Below are 20,740 nucleotides of genomic sequence, written 5' to 3' on the forward strand. Positions count from 1 at the left end.
TTATTGTTTCTCTTGACTGTACAAAAAACATTACCCACCAAGTCAAAAACTACAACATTATTGATTTCTCTGATCTGTATCCTTTCTCAACTATGAATGACATAATATTGTGAAAGAATAACATGGAAACCTTACTGTTCCGTGATTTGTGATCTATATAACTTTTATATAATGATGCGCACGGGCTAAAGTATCTCCTTAGGTACCTCCGCTAGTTACTCCTACATGAATCTGTGAATTTTTCATTCGTTTATTTTCTATTTGTCGAATTGCCTGACATTCCTCTGTTTATCGGTTCTGAATCTTTTTTACGGGAAATATCAGTAAAAAATTGTGAAAATGTTTCTCAAGAAATATTTTATTATAACATATATTTTTTATACACTTAATAATAACATTTTGGCTTCACAGCAAATAAAAATTGGCTTTTCTAGTTTTGAAGGGGTCGAATCCCTATTAAAAAAACCTACATAGAATTGATTCCAAATTTTATATTCTTAAAGAGTTAACTGTAAACATTTCTTTAGATGATCGTCGGAGAACGTCAGATTTAATGATTTATATATTAACTTATAAAAATAAACTCTGAGCTAGTAAATACCAAATAATTTTTTTTTCATCAAGTAGGGAGATTTTTTTTTAACCTCCGGTACCACCATTAGGTATTGCTTCAGAGGATGAGATGAAGTACAAGTAGCGTGTGAAAATGCCGTCCCTGACCGGGATTAGAACCCGGGACCTCCGGATAAAAGATCGATACGCCTACTACTCGCGCGCATCAAGTAGGGAGATCTAGTTCTCTTTTAAATTTTTTATTTTAGACGATGTAGTCTTAACGTTAAATATGTGAGGGGTTTAATAAATTCAGCGCATTACTTTTCAGTTTTATCTTTGTTGTGTTATACATGAGCAAGCTGTCAAACACGATAAAAAAACTTGTGTGTGTGCACGAGAAATTTTCTTGCTTATTTACCGTCTTGTCATTATTTTTCTCTTCGGTTGATTTTTCAGAAGAACCGATTTCATACCAGGGTTGGAAAGATTCAGATACCTGGCTTGGGTACAATGATGAGTACGATAGTTACAGGTGTTTTTGAATTTTTTCTACCTGAGTCTATGTGATTGCTTGCCTGATTACATAAAATCTAAGATATTATACATTATTGGTTCTAACTAACCTCTTCAGTTGTAAAAAAAATGTTGTTTATTGCTAGAAATTTGAAAATGTCTAATTTCGTAAGTTGTGTTTGTGCTTCGAAGTAGTACTTTTAGACGGTAATACAGATTTATATTGTTTTTTCTTTCTTTTCTTTGTTGTGTGAGTATATATAAATTAAGAAATTGTGATAAGTACCTTGAATTCGTACTTAACAATATTTGTGCATACAATGGATTTAAATAATTTAACCGATCTTATTTTAATCGCTTTATCGATTAATCTTTGCTTTTTACCAATTATGCTTCACTATCTCATGTGTACCCTTAGTTTAAACTGGACGTGATACTGTTTTCATTAACGTTTTTGACTAGTGGATTACGTACTGGTGCATTTTTTGTTATTAGTTATTATAACTATAGTTAATTCCCAAAAGTATACTATAAATAATCATTTTAAAATAAAGATTATTCTTCATCGGACAAGGATTAGACGTAAATAAACCTCTACCGAAACCTAACGTACGCTTGGTCTGTCTATATTGCTTCTTCTGATAGGTTAATACCGTAAAATCACTACACAAAGCTTTTCTTCTGACTTTTTTTAATTAGTACATATACCCATCTTTTATTATTGTCTGATTTTATCAGTAAGACCGAAATTTCTTAACTTCTTTTGTGTAACATCATCGCGTAATTTATCCGACCTAGTACATTTTGTCGCACTGAAAATTTTCTTTTCTGATGCCTGCATAAAAATACGGTTTTTTTTTAGATTAGCTAACCGAACGTAGGTTTTATTTGGTTAGATTACGTTGAATCCGTGTATCGACGAATCGTTAAAATCGGCCACACCGATCTTGTTTTACAGTTATCGCTGAATATTCACACAAACAACATTACATTAATGTAATTTTTCTTGTTTATCTTAATCTTTTAGGCATCCAAATAATTGCTTTTATACTTCTTTGTGAATCGCAGTTGTGTAGTTGTTGAACAGCTCTGAAAATATTTTATTTATTCTTTTGGTAAAAATAATAAAACAATAAATAATATATATATATATATATATATATATATATATATATATATATATATATATATATACACCCACACACACATTAGTTTCAACCTAACTAAAATGATCATGCTTCTCAAAATGTTTTTAACTTTGTTATTTAGGTAAACAGAAAATAAATTATCCCATAAATTATTTATTAAGGCTTAGTTTTTGGGTACTTGTTCGTTTTCCCTTTCTCACCCCTAGTCAGACTAATCATAAAAAATCACAATTAGCATTATTTTAGTCCAGTATCTTACCGCTAATTATTATTAATAGTGGATAATTACGTATCAAATATTCAGCAACAATTTACACTATTCAGCGTAGTTTTGCAAAATATGTGTCATAAAGTTAAAAGGATTTTAACGGTTTTTTTAATTAATTTAGGAGTTGTACATCACTAGTTAACGATTGCGGTAATAAAACGATTAAAACAAACCTGTATATGATTTTCTTGGATTTATTTGTCTTGTGTAGGGGTAACGAACAAGAAGGAAAATTGTCCTCATTGTTTATTAAAAACAAATATCAGTATATTTGATTCGAACTTGTAATATTTTTAAAGCGATTTGTTAGCCTTCAGCTGCAGGATCATTAATTACTTTGCCCGACAAATCGGTGGTAACGTTCTGATGATATCTGGTTCCAGTCGTAATGATGTGTGGCCCTTAGTCCGTTTGTGTATTATGTTTATAATAGTGGTGGGTTGTGTCGGCGTCAGATGGTTGGCATGGCAACCGGTAACGGCAGCAGCCTGTTCAATCGGTCTTAACGGCGCCTTCAATTAGAACTTGCCTTGCTGTTTATCATCATCGTATTCTTTTCTCCATTTTTCACATCGTTGTTTATTTTTAAACCTAATATTTCACCCGGTTTCATTTGATATGTTTCTAAGAATTGATTTTTTAAAATCATTTATTTTGCTGTGATACTATATTTTACATGTACGTGTAAATGAATTCATCTTGGCTGAGAACTTAGTTTTTCTCTTGTGGGTAGTTCTTTCCCCAGAAGAGGAAATGGGGAGGGCTGTGGAGTCGTAATATTTTGGAGTTTTATTTATGTCTAATAAATTGACTTACTTTTAATCATCGGTATGTAGTTTGGGAACTTCATTTGTTCGTTTGCTCTGTGCTTACCTTGCATTTTCTGGATGTGAAAATATCCAGTGAATTTTCTATCGTGAAATAAATCCGCCGGTTATGTGATAATTCAGTAATGTCCCGGTTTTGGGATTAAATTTTTGGTTTGTGAAATTTCTCGGTACTTTTTCCGGAATTTCACAGCCAAAATTTTGTATACAACTTACTACATATAATTTTTATTTTTAATGTTAAGTAGACTAGGTAAGCAAACGTAGGCTTTATTTGGTTAGATTATGTTGATTCCTGTGTCTCGACGAATTTATGTATCGTACGTATTTCAACATAACCTACGCTTGCTTCGCTCGCTAGACTCATCTAATTAAGATTAAATATAACCAATACATACAACTTATTAATAACAAAAGTGATATTTAAACTATTTAAATAATGTTAATTATTGTCATTTTACATTGATTCAAAATTAATTTTTATTTTTTTTTTTGTTGCGAAATTCCGAAAAAGTACCAATTTCGCTGTTGGCTTAAAGGTTAGGAGAAATAAAAACTTTTGCTCTCTTCTGTTACTCGCAATATTAAAACTGAAGACTGTTCCAGCGAATGTCTTGTTGAGAAAATTACGTTCTATTGAAAAAAAAATCAGAAGAGAATAACAGCTTAATCATAGACTTAACGTATATACAGTTCTTACTAGATGATCACGTTATCTGTTTTTAATCGTATGCATATTTTTAATCTTCATGTAGTTCTGAAGTACCTTTAATTGTTTTAGAAGTTATTTTATTATAGCTATCTATAGTTAAATCAATCTCTTTCATTATTTTTTCCCCTTCGAAGCGTTTTTAATCAGATTAAAAAGCCAACAGTGAATTGCAAAACTTTCCTGGCTACGTCGATCAAGTTATGCAAATAATTTTTAACCTCAAAGTGTTTTCAATTCAATCATTTTAAACTCTGTTTGTATTTTTATGATAAAATTATTTCTTTTTACTGAAAAAAAAATAATAACCAAAATTTAAAATTCCTTTTTACACATTTTTATATAAAAAAAAAATTATTTCTAGTATTATGATACATTCGAATAGTTAAATAGAGAAATACAAAAAGCCAATTATGTCTATACTTGTAAAGGACTTTATGAAAGTTGAGAGGTGGGGCCGTTGTTCTATGTTCTTGAAAAATAAAAAAAATGTTTTTCATGTTGGAGGCTTCCGTACTCAGGGGAAACATTCGGCTAAAATAGATTTTTAAGAAATTACCAAGAGTGATGATAATAAATTTAAAAAAGAACTTTTTAAAGTTGTTAAACATTTTTTTTGTATGTTTTCTTATTAGTACAGCCGAATGTTTCTTTCCCAATTTTAAGAAATTCTTTATTAGTTTATAAAAATTAGGCCTCGTAACTGCGCTAATGACACGATGATATAAAATTGTGATTAATATCCATTTTACTTTCGTTGTCTTTGCGTTACAGAAGAGTAATTAGGTGGATGAATATTGTCAATTTACTATCCATTCGGCGTTTTGAGAAACGCTGAAAAAGTGTTTATCTGAATTTTTAAATATAAGAATCCTTGGTAAAAAAAGTGAACGTTGTTGGGGTGTATATTCAGTTTATATTCCACCTAAGAAATCGACAAAAAAAGTTAGCATTATTGGCAATTTTGAAAACATCTGACACCGAGTTTAATCGGAATATGTATAATATAAATATATATAAAAGTCGTTTTATTGTTTTAACCTATACAATTAAAAATTTCGTATTATCTTTTTCTAAATGAGTCGTTAACATGTTAGGGATCGCAATAGCAGATAATGAAGAGGAAAAAATTGATCTAATATTTGTAACGTCTATTTGATTATTAATAAAAAAAAACAAATTATTTGTACGCGTAAAATTATTTTCTTTAAATAGAAAATCGTAAAAAATAAATAAATTCTCAATTTTTATTACTGAAACAATTAGGGTTAAATTTTAAGCTCACTACTGATGCTGGAAAAGTTAAGCGCGTTTGTTGCGTACTTATTTTTGCTGTTTCAAATGCCAATTAAAATTTGACACATGACAAAACGTAATAGTTTTAATTACAAATAGTAGCAATAATGATATTTCAGTTGTTAGGTTTTTTTTAATGAATTCAGGTCATACTAGTCGTGTTAATCTTTTTTACTGAATTTGAGGCTTTATAACTTTCATAATAACTAAAATATCTAGAGTGGTTTTACGTTTTTTCCAATCACACTTTTCTGTTAACTTACGTAATTTCATTTTATTCAGAAATCTGTCTAAAACTCAGATCTGAGTTATAAAGACACACTAGCTTAAAAACTCTATTTTTTAGGCGAGTGTGTTTATTATAAAATGTGTATTACTATTGTACACAACAGTAATGTACTGTAGATAAGCGAACGTAGAATTAAGTTTATCCGAATAACATGAACAAAAGCTCCCGTTCACATTGTAAGTAAAACTGTTAAATAAGTTTGCTAGAAATTCCGAAAAATTATCTACAAAAATAACTTTTTTTAAGCAGTAACATAAAAATGTTATGTAAACGGAACATATGAATTATTATTAAAATAAATTTTCTTTTTGCTAAGATCGTCGTAATATTTATATTTAGTAAAATGCTTCGTCTTAATTAAAATCACATGTTGACACGTTTCCGATACACTCCATTTTCAAAACTGTCTGTACTCTTCACAATTCTGGCCTGGGGTACAGCGAGTTTTGAAAATGGAATATATCCGAAACGCGTCAACATGTGATTTAATTATGACCAATCTAAGAAAGGAACATGAAGGTGTCATAAATTTTTGGGATAACCCTGCTTGAAAATAAATTACAATCAGTTGAAGGCTTTCCACAAACGTTACAATTAAAAATTAATTAATTTTTAAGCGATTATTATTGTGCATTATGTAGTTGTAATTATGCGATATATGTTGTTTACAAGTTCTCTCACTCATTTTTATGTCTGTTTTTGTGCTTGATTTTAAACTAAATTATTACGGTTTAAATATATATATGATTTTTAAAATCTGAAGTTAACTGCTTGTATGGATACGCTTATATATGTGGATTTCTTCATGTAGTCACTAAGGCGCCACTTGACAGCAGCTGCTAAGATGGATGTACTGTAGTAGCAGCAGCAGGTGCGCGTGTGAGAGCATGTGTGTGTATGAGTTTTGTTGGATCAGCAGGTGTTGTCCTCCATCACAGTTACAGTCCGGTTGTTCACCTGCTGTTGTTCGGCTAATCAAACTGATACAGCCTTCTCTATGACTTTCCTGCTTTTAAACTCTTAGTAATGAAACAGCCTTTAGTCTTTGTTTTGTTGAAAAATGCATGCATATGTATTTTTACAATTTTTTTATATATAGCTTCCCCCGTTAAAAAACTGATCCAGATTTTTGTTTATGATTACTGGTTTTAAAAAATACGAAATTATTGCTTTCACAGGTTAAATTTTCTTCCTTTTCTGTTGTTTTGCTTTCGCATTTTCCTTCGTAATTTAAAATAATGAAATATTAAAACTTAAATACTAATTGTAATGAGCAAATATCTAAAATAATAAAAATTTAATTTAACTTTTACTTTAAAGATGTTACTCTATAAATTATACGGTACAGCCTACAAAACACACAAATTGCTAATGTTTAACATATATTTAAAGTTACATTTTTAATCATTTTTTTTTCTAATGTGTAAGTTGCAATCTGTTTAACTAATTAGTAACAAGTAAACCTTTCACGTCCCAATAAGATGAGGATGATATTATGATATGTAAATGAGAAGTAATTTTGTACAGACAGAGTCCAACCATTTCTGAGACGTGTGGTTAATTGAATTCCAACGACCAAATTTACTTTTATACTGATTTGAATGGTAGATCGTGGATACTGGTGTTCTTTGGTGGTTGGGTTTCAATTAAACACACATGTCAGGAACAGTCGACCTGAGACTGTACAAGACTACAGTTCCATTTACATTCATACATTATCATCCGCATTCGTCCTCTAAAGTAAACCTTATGGTGGTTCCGGAGGCTAAACAGAAGAAACCACCAAAGTACACCGGTATCCACTGTCTAGTATTTAGATCCTAGTAAAGGATCTACGGTAATTCTGCAGGCTAAACAGAAAAAGAAAGAAAAATATTTCTAGAATTTTCTAGCTTTTTCTAGAATTCGAACCTCAAAACCTTCGACCTCGAAAATCAGCTGTGAAACTACTGATTTGCGATGAAGAGTAAACTACTTGACCAGCCCGGAGGGCTCTTAATAATTATATAATAAGTTATAATAACTGAACTTAATAATGGAAAATTAACTAAAATACCCTGATTGTAATGAATTACTACGTGTATGTAGATTAACTGAAGTTTCATTAAATACTAGTTATACTTGTGTGTGTATATATATATATATCAAGATAAAAACCAAATTAGAATCCTAATAATATACAAATCTAATCTAACTACACATTGTTTGAAACAACTAATTATACATTTTTCACGCAAAACATGATATTATATTGTTAGAAACAGTTGACAAAGAAAGATTATACGTTTGTTTCTTAGTATTATCAAGAAGGATAGTTAGATTAGTTAACGAAAAAGCAAATTAATGCATCTTTTAATATTTCTTTTTCTTTTCTTTTTATTAGTAATTTCAGTCTTAACTGTAGATCTAACACTATTTGAATTTGTTACCTTTTTGATATTTTTAATTAAAAATGACTAGTTTATAATGCTGGAATGCCAACTAATGCACATTGGCAAAAGAAAAACAATGTATAACTCGGGCAGCTAATAATTTGATAGTTTTGTAAAAATTGCCATTAAGTTTACAAAAAAAATGAATTTAGATTCGTTTGTTATTTTTTATTTATGACCATATTTATATAGATCTCATGAATATTTTTTTAAAAAAAATCTTGCCGTCAATGAAGAGTAATTAGATATCCATAATTGTTGTCTTTGGAACAGTGCAATTTTTTTTGTGAAGTACCAAGTTATAAAAGCTGGATCAGGTTAATCAGTACTTACAAAGTGAGCCAGAAGTTTAACCTAAATCTTAACAAGCTAAAATATCTGTTATTAGGGAGGGAAAGGGATTTTTGAATGGAGTAAAACATTTAAATTTGATTGGTTGAGTGTTGTGCTAGCACTCAGGATTATTTTATGGATAAAACATATATATATATACTGTAATGGGGTCAGTGTTTCGAGTTTCTTCCAATCAACAAGAAAGGGAGAGAAAATAAAGAAAGAAGAATCTAGAAGGAGGATCGGAAAGGGTTCTTTAGTTAGAATAACGGGTCCGTTTAACGATTTGTTTTTTATAATACAGACAATGGCATCTCCGAAAGCTGCTGTTCGACCAGAAAGATTGCTGGACCGAAAAAAGAACTTAAAGAAAAATGTAAGAGCGCGGAAAATGAAAATTATTACGCATCAACAATTAAAAGGGTACTGCTTCTACAGGCCAAGAAGTAGAAGTACTGCTGGTGGCCAGCGGACACATTAAGTAGTTTTACAAGTCCAACTTCGGTGCAGCGTGTGATAACAGTAAGCGTGTATTAACAAAGACTGAAGAGTGCGTCACGAGTATTCCATTTCGGACAGTGATTGAAAATAAGCCGTGCGGTGAGTTATTTGTAATTTGGAGTGAAAGTGACAGTATTCTATCCATTTATAAACTGTAGGGTAGTTCGTGCTTTTGTAAATAGTAAAGTAGTAATACTTGCAAAACGTGAAATGTATTTTACACTTTTCTATTGTTATCTTATTGTTTATGCAATATTAATTTCTATTAGTAATATAGTTTTTAGTAAATTGGACTGTATTTTGGTATCTATAATTTAATTTTCATTAAATCAATTTTGTCTTTTTATTTGAATTACTATTTTGTATATTATATATATTTATTAATATTACTATTATTTATCTTATTTTATACATTTTAGAGTAATAAATTTCATTTATAAGATTTTTTTTACGTTTGCTAGTCTCTCAATATCCTTGTCGAACCGCGACAATATTTTTTCTCAGTTCTACATTTTTGTTGTTTTTTAATTTTTCTATTTTCTGTTCATTGTAGTAATGAAATGATAGGATTTTAGTGGTTATACTGAAGACAGTGTCTGGACATTGTTCCTCGATATACAAGGGTACTAAATTCTGTACATGTCCCAGTCTTTCTCTTGGTTGTAACACATGTAAAGCACATAAAGTAAAAAAAGGGCCGTTAGTCACGGTCGGTTTCTCGTAGAGTTTTGGTATTACTTACGGGTTCAGCGTCATGTTTTTGTATAAATGTACATGTAATGAGTAGAATGAAAATGACACTCGCCTGCATTTCTTTTGGGTCTTTTTATTTTCATTTGCTGGTACTAGCAAGACGAGCGACGGCCTACGCAGAATAGTTATCTACGTAATTTACAGAAATAGCTCACAACTATCTATTTGTAGATTAATTTATCAAGAACTCGTTTTAGTAACGAAACCTTTGTAAGGGTAATAACGGTAAAGATCTAAATCTTTTCTTGCGCTTCTTATAATTACTGTTTCCATTATTGTGTTTTCATAGATTAAAATAATGCTCACCGTGACTTTTCCACAACTTAGAGATTATAGGTTACTCTGCATTTTTTATTAAACAACATACGGGTTGTGCAATATTGATTATTAATGTGTAGCTAATTTTGTCAGTTGGAAAATTTTCGTGAATTTTTTCGTACGTACTCGTATTTGAGAAAGTTAGGAAAAAACAGTTGTTTCAGATTAATTTGTACATTTTGTGATCTAAGAATGTCGCATTACTTCAGGAACGTGATTATGTTTTAATTATCTTAACTATTTTGGAATTAAGATTTCCTAAGAAAAACGTTTATGTTGCAAATATTCATCCTTATTTTCGCACGCTTCTGTATTTTGCGCGTGAATGAAAGAGAAATAAAGAACATTTGTTGTGAGTTGTTTAGTAGTATCTTGTATCAAAATATTTTTGCAATTGTATTGAATTCATCGTTTAGTAGTAATTAAAATTTTTTGTAACGTCTAAATGTAGACGATATTTTAAGGTGGTAGCGCAGGTTGATGAGAAAAAGCGTTTGATAGTACGCGTTGGACGTCTTGTGTGTGTTTTTAATGCGGTGCTGCCGATGCGGATTGTCTGCATATTTGTTATCTGGTGCCAAATATTTCAGTAGACGCCATACGACCATCTCCCTCGTTCATTTGTAAGAAGCACTCATCACTTCTCTTTTTGTGTTGTGTGTTTTTTCTGTTTTGTAGAGTATTTACTTTACGAACATTGAGCTACGAAAAGTACATGAAGCATCATCCTTCTGACCGTCTATTTCTAGTCTGTTACACTCTGCCTTGACTCTGACTTTTATATTCACATTTCGGCAAACATTGCATTGCACATTCGTTTAAACTCTAACTTTAAATCTTAATCTAATATATTGGCCTTATATACACGGACACACACACACTCTTTCCCACACTCTCTCTCTCTCTCTCTCTTTCTCTCTCTGTGTGTGTGTGTGTCTGTGTGTTTGTTTGTTTGGCCTTACATATCTATAGGAACAGCTATGTGGAAAATCGGCAAACGTATTGTCATTAAAGAAATATTATGCCTATGTGAACAACTGCAATTGTAAAAGAAAAATAATAATTAAACTATGAATCGCATAATATTAATAATGACTGTGTTAATCGTGGTATTCGTATTAAAATAAAAATTGTAGTCAAAATTAAGAAAAAAGCCGTGGTAGGGAAAAATAACTGGAAAAATGGTCAGTTTAGAATTCAGAAAGCACTGCAATTTCCTTATTTAATAGTTGCAAAAAAAACAGTGTGTTAAGACAAAAATGTTTTATCCATTTCCTACCCTGGAGTTATCCATTGCTATTTTTAAAGTAGTATTTTAAATATTTCTTTTGCTTTTTATTTTAGAATTAAAGATGTAATAGATGTAGGAAAAAATGAAGTATATAAATTTCTTCGCAAAAATGATCCTGAATATATCTTTCTGCATTTTTTATCCAGTGCTAATATATCGTCTGTTGTTACTTACATACCACCTTTTAGTACGATACATTTAAAGAAAACTAGATAAAACTTTTTACTCTAACAGTCGTGATACATTGATCTGCCATTTTTGTGTACCAGTACTTAACATTTGTTATAAAGTTGAAAATCTTTTGCTGATAATGATTATATTCTGTATAAAAATTATAATAATCCGTTTTGTTTTACTATATAATTGTTAAAGTAGAATTCATGGGTTATATTAAATTAAAGAATATATCTATTCGAAATACATAGGTAATTTATCCTTAAGATAAATAGGATAAGCGGAGTAGTTCTGTCTTTTTCAACGCAACCCACGTCCTGTCTGTTGTAAACCTGCTATTGTAAATTGTTCAGAAGTCTGTGATGTACCGATGAAGGGAGGAACATTATTCACACTTACCAAAGCGACATTCCTTACCCTAGCCAACTCCTCGGCATTTTACCAATCCCATCTCCTATGTAGGTGGGCGTTTCTATATTTATTGTGGTCTTGTCATTTCTTTAGTTGCGAGTTATAATAATTATAATTATATAAATAGATCATTGATTTGTATCGTACGTTTGTTGCAGAAAATAATAAAAATGTGTGTTAAAAACGTGTAAAATAAAATCATTATAAATAAAACTTAGGCGAAGCCTAAATTTGTTACTGTCGAGGATTCTTATCCCGTATCGCCAACGGTAGTGGATACGGGAATTCCAGGTAGAAAGCGTTCATCTTTTTCTTGGACTTGAATAAAATCTGCCGTATGAGTATGTGTGTATATTGCAATATTTATTTATGAAATATATGAAGTGTAATTATTAACAAATGAAATATATAAGTTAATTATTAAATTTAAAAAATGGACGTAATACTTTAGGGGAAAATACCTGATACTGATTTAGAAAATGATCTGGAGAATATACTCTATTTTAGGAAATCTGTGATTTTAATGAATTAAAGATCGTTACCAGGTTTAATAAAGAAAAGGAATGTACAATCGTAATGTGCGAAAAAACAATAAATTATGTTTTAATTCCTTGAAATTAGACAGGTTTAAAATAAAAAATTTCGTAGGCTTGCGTTAGGTAGTAAGTTGCAGAGTATTTTTTTTCATAGAAGTAAATTAACAGCTCAACAACTTATCTTGATAAAATCCCAATTTAGGAAGTGCTGTTTGAGGAGTAAAAACATTTCTATGTTGTACAAATTTCTTATTTGTGTAAACTTAATACTATCCATTAAAAAAATGGTTATTTAATAATTAACTATATTAAAATTAAATTTCAGGGTTTACAGTGTTCTTTGCGGATACAATAAGAGTATGATAACAAGGTAAGCTTTGTTCTCTGCTTTTTTTCTCCAAGATTATTTCAAAACTAAGTAGTGTAAAACTAGTAGTGTTTAATGGCGACTATTAACACTACCATTAAACACTACTTTTTTTTTAAAAGCATCATTCCTGGATCATTTTTATTAAAAAAATTCTTTTAAAGCGACATCGACATATCAAAGTTATTAACGAAATCTAGAATTATTACTATAAAACTGACGACATTTTAAAACAGATAAGGTGTAATCATGGCACATCTATTTAATTATATTTGTTTGATTTGATTTTCATTTGTTTAATTTTATTGACTGAAAAAAAATTACGAAAATATTATTATTAACTTCATTCTTTAGATAATTTTTAAATTAATTTATTCTCCGTAACCAATTACGGCATAACTAATAGATTTGTGAACAGTACACTACGCTCATTTGTATAATGAGCTTAACAAATTAAAAAAAAATAGAATTTAACTTATTTAGCTCTATCTAAATTTAACACATTGAATTTTAAAACGAAATTGATGAATAAATTAAAAATTAAAATGAAGTACAAAGCTGTCCATTGTAAGTGATTGAAAAATTTAGCTACTATGAAAATATATTTATATACTAATTAGGAAGAGCACCAGATATCGCTTGCTGGTGATTTTTGAGAAAGCACTTTTTTTTAAAAATAAGATGGAGGAAAAAAATTATAAAAGATACATTAGGCTTAAAATTAAGAGTGAAACATAAAGAATGAAGGAATAAAGAAAGCATCTAACTGCTAACTGAAAGACGAGAAAGGTGTGTGACGTCAAGATTAGGTTAGAAGTGGAGGTGAACTATCGGTCGCTTGGCGGTTGAAACATTCCTTCCGTCTTGGCTCTTCATCTCCCCGTACCTAAAAAAAATAGCACCACTTTGAAACGGAAAATTTTATGATGTCATCGATCCGCCTAATAGTCAGAAATGTTTCTGCAAAATTTCGTAAAAATCGTTTGGGTCTAACTGCATTATAATCTCTTATACGTAATTCCAAAAGGTCGAGTTTCAACAGGTCTCGCTTCTCTCGGTCAATAAGTATAATCTTTTTATTTCTTCATTTAAATTTATATAATTTAACCTTAATAATATAAAATATTGTATAAAGATAAAAGTTTAACTCTTTCTGTATTTCGTTTTTAGAAATAAAGAAGAGATTATTCAGAATCTGGAGAATAGTCTGTCGATGTAGGTTTTCAATTGCTGGAATTGCTTATTTATCTCATGTAACAATTTATATAAGCTCGGAATTGTTGATTCAACTGTTTCAATTTTACTGTTTTAGAGGATTTATTATATTTATTCATGATATTGTAGGGTGTGAAAAATGCGTAACTTGACGGGGAAGTATTTATATACAAGTATATACAGTAATATTTAGTTTTTGTAGTTAGTTATTTGAAATGATGTTAAATACTCTGGAATTACCTGTATCTAAAAATGAATCAGATGTATTACCTGGTATACAGGTATTAATTGAATAGATATACAAATAAAATGTTGACAACTGGTCGCGTTCGACTTTCTGTCTCAAAGAAACTTACTTTTAATTAAATTTAAATTATAAAAAAAAAGTTTTATATGGTATTACTTTTGTTAACTATATTACTTAATCACTTCATTTCATTTTTTATTTTTTTTTTATTTTTAAAGAGTAAAATATGAGAATAATGAACAATATAGGTAGTCTTTGATTACGACTGCTCCTAATGAATAGTATTTGTTAAGATATTATTGTAAAAATAATAAAAACTGAATTAATTACTTGCTTAAAATTTTGCTTTGTTAAGTAGATCTTATCAAATAGCTGTATTTTTCTATAATTTATTCATCTAAAGATATAGGAGGTAAATGATGAATTCTGCTCCCTTATCTGTATTTTTATTTTTTAATCCAATTCCAATTGAGAATCATTCATTAGGTAAGAAATTTTAAACGGTTTGAATCTGATACGAACTTTCTAAGATCTGACCCCGTATCTTAGAAACCCCCGGGTTGGTCGGGAGTTTATATTATATATTTATAACAAAGCTTTTCATCAAAGGAGGTATATATATATCAAAACTTACTTATTGCTTCAGTTATGAGTGGAACTCAATAAACGTTGTCGAAATTTCACTGTTAATAATAACTGACCTCTGAAAAATTGTTTAAATGTGCTTCCAGAAAATATATAGAAATTACTTAAGTACAATTTTTTTTTTTAATATTAGTTTTTACTTAATTTTAATGAAAATGTTTGTTACTTTTCTCCATCATGAACAATCTTTGTCCTTTACAGAATCATTGCTGTACCCATAGGTTTAAAGCGCCATAAATACCAAGTAAAAAAGAATTAGAGAAGCGATTAAAATCTAAATCTTTCTTTGAATAATTTATATATCAATAAAATATTTTTTTTAAATGTGTAATTATTATACTGAATCAATTGTTATTGTTGAATGAATAAAAAAGAATTGAAAATTGTCATATATAACTAGAGACTTTTATTAAGTCGATCGAATCAATTGTTCCCACTTTTATAAAATTCGGTACTGTCATTCTGGAGTTATAAGAGTACAAAAGAGCAAAGATACCTTTCATGTAATACCTCTCTTGGAGTAAGGGGCGTAAATGAACCTAATTTTCTAAAAGCAAACGCAATTAGTTTAAAGTTGTGTTTTTTTTTCAAAATGCTTTTTACCTTCCTACCATACGAAAGGTAATATGCAATTTTTGTTCGTGCTTTATTCATATCTTTTTCTCTGTGATTCTGAAGTAAGTAGTTTTGCTATATTGTAGGTAGTTTTGGCACCTACCACGCTATATGGTAGGTAGTTATTGTAGGTAGTTTTGCTATATTTGGTTTGTAAACGGTTTTCGTGGTTTTTTTATTTTCCAATTTACAGTTTGTACTCTATGATTAAAATTATGTGGACAATAGTCGTAGAGACAAAATTTCAGTAAACTAAAGATAAGATAAAATAAATTACTACGGCGTTTCAGTTTAACATCTTAATATGAATAGAATATTTTGACTTTCGTAATTTCGGTTTTGAGCACGAAAGCAGTTTAAAACCGAATTACCAATTAAATTAAATGTAAAATTAGATGTTCAATTCGATTGTTAAACAGTCATCATCAATAAATAGTGAGGTTACAATTCAGGGTGATCGTAAATTATTCAGCGCATTTTAGGGTTTAATAAAAAATGAACAAAGCAATGCAGCACGCGTTGATTTTTTCAAACATTACTGTAGATTTTAGAGTTACTGATGGCCTTAATGTACACGCCGGCGCGATGTAATGACAGAGGGGATCGTCAGTTGAGCAGTGGCTACCGTGCAGGAGAAAACAATGCGCGTACTATGATTTCATGAAAGCGAGGATCTCTTATTACTACTGTTCTTAGATTTTTCGTTTCGAATAGGCCTGTGATACTTCTAATAAAGACTGCTAAACGTCGGTATCAGCAGTTTCAGGATACAGTAAGTGTAGTACACAAAAAAAGGTGCTGGCAAACCTCCCGGTCTCGAAGAAGTTGGATCAAGCGAGATAAACTTTTCAAAGAAGCCCGGGTAAATCGACTAGTCGTGCGAGTTTAGAACTGGGAATACCGCGATCGACAATCGTGAAGGTTCTGCCCAAGCACCTAAAACTTCATTCGACAAAATTCAGCCGGTGCATGCGACTGGAGATGACGATAAATCACGTTACAGTTTTTCCGTGGATATTCTTGTTAAAGTGAACGAAGATAATATGTTTTTAGAAAAAATAATTTTCTCTGACGAAGTTACCTTCCATCTTTCTAGTCACGTTAACCGTCATAGTTGTAGGATTTGGGGTAGCGAGAACCCTTATGCAGTTCGACTAACACAACGTGATATCCCGAAAATTAATGTTTGGTGTGCGTTAACTGCTTATGAAGTGATGCGACCATTTTTTTTTGTCGCTAGTTATCTAGAGATGTCACAGGGATATGCAGTATCGCAAATTGAATATCGAAATTACGGCGTTTACTTCCAAGATGGCGCCGCACCACCAGTTTGGGTTTACATGTTAGGGACTACCTCCTCAACATTGGATTGGCCGTGATGGACTGTTCTCTGGCTACAATTCCCTGACGTTAAACCACTCGATTTCTTTCTTTGGGGATTTATCAAAGATAGAGTGTACGTAACGAAGATTGTAATTAATGGAATAACTCCAGATAGTCTTCGTAACGTGTGATGTGAAATTGAATATCCTGTAAACATTTTACACGTCAAAACAAGTGCTCATGTGAAACTAATCTGAAGTTAATAAGTGTTGTAAACAAAACCGATTGAAATACCCTGATCAAAAATAAAACTCATATAAATATATTGCTTTGTTCTTTTTTTTATTAGTCCTAAAATTCGCTGAATAATTTACGATCACCTGTATATAAGTATATTCAACAAATACAGCAATAATTCTTAGGAATAATAGAGAAAAAGGTGTGAATAAAGAACGAAAAGAAATTGCATGTTGTCTTTTCTTATAGCAGCAAAATAAAAAAAATTGAAAATCACAACCGTGTTTGCATGTAGAAAACAGATCTCTGTCATCAGTAACGCTAAAGATAAAACTAAACCCGTACCAAAGAGCATTTATAAACTCATTTGTAAAGAATTGCAATTTAGTATAGGTAGAGAAAGTTTAAAGGAAGAATAAATATGCATTTCGTTCATTGTATTATTATAGAAAACCAGAGATATTGGCTATAGCCTAAGTTTACCTGGAAGCTGGTCACAAAACTGGATTATTAGAAACGATCGTTTTAAAATAACATCCGTAATAGATAGGAACTAGATAAATAAGAAACTTATTTGGTGAGGAAGAAAATTCATTACTGAACAATGATGGGGGAGACAACTGTGCTATCTAGTAGCATTTTGGAATTTTAACTGATTAAAACTTTTATTTCTTTTACAACCGTTTTATATCATAAGAACATTAAACGGAAGCTCCTCCGTTAAGTTTCTTCATATTTTGGATTGGTTTGTATTTCATGGTTTTTTATTTTTTATGAAAAAAAAAGCATTGGATAAGATATATTTTATCTTATCCAATCACATATAAGGGATGTGAATTAAGTCGCAGAGGTTTCAATTTTTTAGATTTTCTAAGCTAACTTTACGCTTTTATTAGGATTTCCTAAAACGATGCTTATTACTTCCTTGTACGAAGTAAAGGAAGTATTGTGATCGCGAAAAATTTCGGTTTTCAGATTTCAACGGAAATATCCATTTTTACCATCCCTAAATCCATTTTTACTAGTTTCGGCGTGACGTCTGTACGTACGTATGTATCTCGCATAACTCAAAAACGATTAGTCGTAGGATGTTGAAATTTAGGACTGTTGTAACATCTAGCTGTGCACCCCCCTTTTGATTGCAATTGACTGAACCAAAAGTGTCCAAAAAAGTCCAAGATCAAAAAATGTGAATTTTGGACTTTTTCGTACTTGCAGAATAAACTCATTGAGAAATTTTCAACGTTATATCATGTGGTACTTATTTTCATTGGTTCTAGAGTTATAGCCAAATGAAATCTTAATGAAATATTTGGATCTTAAAAGGAGAAGGCACATCGATACGAATCAGAATTCATCTCCTTTTTTTTAACTTTTTTTAAATTAAAATATATTGATTTATTAATAATTATTAATCTCTGATTGTAAAAAAAAAAATATGGTAATAATAATTCAATAATAACAATAAAAAATATATATATATATATATATATATATATATATATATATATATGAAAGAATATCAGTTGTTTTTAATGAAATAAAATTTTAAGTACTTTTCATTTTTAAAAAAATGTGTGTATGTAATTTAATAGGCGTACAAAGAAGTCATGTGATGTCCACATTAGATTTTTTTTTTATTGACAGTTGTTTTTATTCTTAATTCTATAAATATTGGTAGAAATATTTTTTCATGTATATATATTTTAAACTTTCCGTATTATTTGCTTATGGCGATTGTTTACCTATCAAAATGACCATTTATTCTATCGAGTACATTTTAAGTAATTGTTTTGTGAACGGTTTTTGTGAGCGCTTTCTTTTTTCAAATTTATTTTAATAACCGTTTGGTAGATTTTCTTTGTATTTATCCACTTCTTAGAACTGATAATGATATTTAAAACTTTTTGTTGAATGCGTGAATTATTTTTGTGATGATACTTAAGTGAAATATAATTTCAGGAGTAATATATACCTTTTTAATTTAAATTGTGGTGGAATAGTTGACGCAGATTTTATTTTGTAGGGTCATTCACTTGCAGCACACGTGTTACGTCACTTGTGTTGTCCACCTTGTGACTAATGCTGAATAGTACACTACTATGGGTTTTGTTAAAAAAAAAGAATGTGGATTTCCTTTTTCACCATTCGTTTGTAAATATTTATTTATTAAAAACGATTAAATTTTTAATTTGCTGCGATTATTTCTATTTTGCTGTCACGAATAGTTTACGTAACTGCAGGATTCTATTCTTCTCAAATGAAAACCTAGAAATGATTAAACAGTTAATCAGTACTTAAGATCAGAAATAAAAAAATTGTGATTTTCATAACAGATAATTTTTTTGTTTGTCATTAAATATTATAATTCATAGAAATATTATAATTTATATTATATAAAATTTTATGTATACTTGATTGTATTTTATTTTAATTTATGTATTTGCATAAAATAATTATTAAAATTATTTTAGTTTTAATTAATAATATTATTCATTTTTCAATTTTACTGAAATTAAAAAATAATTTTCTTAAAAAAAATGAAATAATATTGTCGAAAGCGAATATAAAAAAAACATTTTTCCACTTACTAGGAAAACATCAACCGGTTTTGGAATGTTCCCTTATACACGTTGCTAAATGATTGGCAGATGAAATAAACGAAAAGCCGTAACGGGGAAACTGGAAAGATATAATGAAAAGGAATTGAAATAAGTAATTTCAAGACCAATATATTGCGAAAGTATGAAATCTATGTAATTAATGTCATGTTTTTGTGTGTATATGATAGTTGTATCCATAAAAAAAGTTAAAAGTTCAGTAAATTGTGTTATGATTTAAGTATTTGATAAAGATAAAAATTTTTGAAATAATTTATCAAATCTGTTGAAAGTGGATTGTGATAGTTGAAGATTTATTTCGCAGAACTGTTTTATGCAAAAATATTGTTGTAATATTTTAATTAATTCTTATTTGTTTGGTTTGTGACAGGAGTTAAAACGGACAACGGCCAGCACACGTCTGAATCTTTACATCAGGGAAATAATAACACCGGTAGCGTTAGTAACAGTGATGCCAGTACGACCGCGAGTACAACTACTTTAACAATAAACAAACTAAAAAGAAATACGCCAGCCAGTGCAGCCAACGTCACCACAACCGGTAATTGCAAAATTATTTATTTTATTTATTGTTACTATTTATGGACGCCGACAGGATTTTCAGAGATTTAAGATTCTAGGAGCGTCATAGAACATCCAAATGCGTATTTTTGAATTATTATTTTTTTACAGTATAAGAATGTACAAAAACCATGATTCTGTTTTGAAAACCTGGAAACTTTTTCCACATTAGATGAATCGGCTAAATAGAAATGGTGTGTTTGTTTGATTAATCCATAAATAAGAGAACTTGTTCGGGACTTGAATCATGTAATAAGTATATACATACTTATTACTTATATACTTATTAAGTATATAAGTGCCAATATTTTTAGAAGCAATTTTAAAAAAAATATAATCTTTTTTATTCTTAACGTAATACATGTTCAGGTGGTGGCGTGCTTAAGTTCACATATGTGCTCGACTGGGTTTTGCAATCTCTTGCTGATATTTTTCAGTATTTATTGAAGAAATTTTTTAAGGGCTTCGAAAGTGATACAGGCGTAATATGATTTTCAATAATCCTCGATTTGCGGCTAATATCATTTAGCTGGATGATGATAGTTTAGATGATTT

At 29.9% G+C, this 20,740-nt stretch overlaps 1 protein-coding gene across 4 annotated transcripts in view; it reads left to right on the plus strand.

Moving 5' to 3' along the window:
• shn (zinc finger protein schnurri) overlaps positions 1-20,740 on the plus strand; it is a 191,641-nt gene that overhangs the window by 95,189 nt on the left and 75,712 nt on the right. For all 4 annotated transcript variants that reach the window (XM_075367637.1, XM_075367628.1, XM_075367655.1 and 1 more), the window contains exon 2: positions 19,995-20,165. In XM_075367637.1, the coding sequence (XP_075223752.1) occupies positions 19,995-20,165 (171 nt within the window). The remainder of the gene's footprint in view (positions 1-19,994; positions 20,166-20,740) is intronic.

The sequence above is a fragment of the Lycorma delicatula genome, chromosome 1 (genome assembly GCF_047948215.1).
Source record: "Lycorma delicatula isolate Av1 chromosome 1, ASM4794821v1, whole genome shotgun sequence".
Taxonomy (NCBI): Eukaryota; Metazoa; Arthropoda; class Insecta; order Hemiptera; family Fulgoridae; genus Lycorma; species Lycorma delicatula.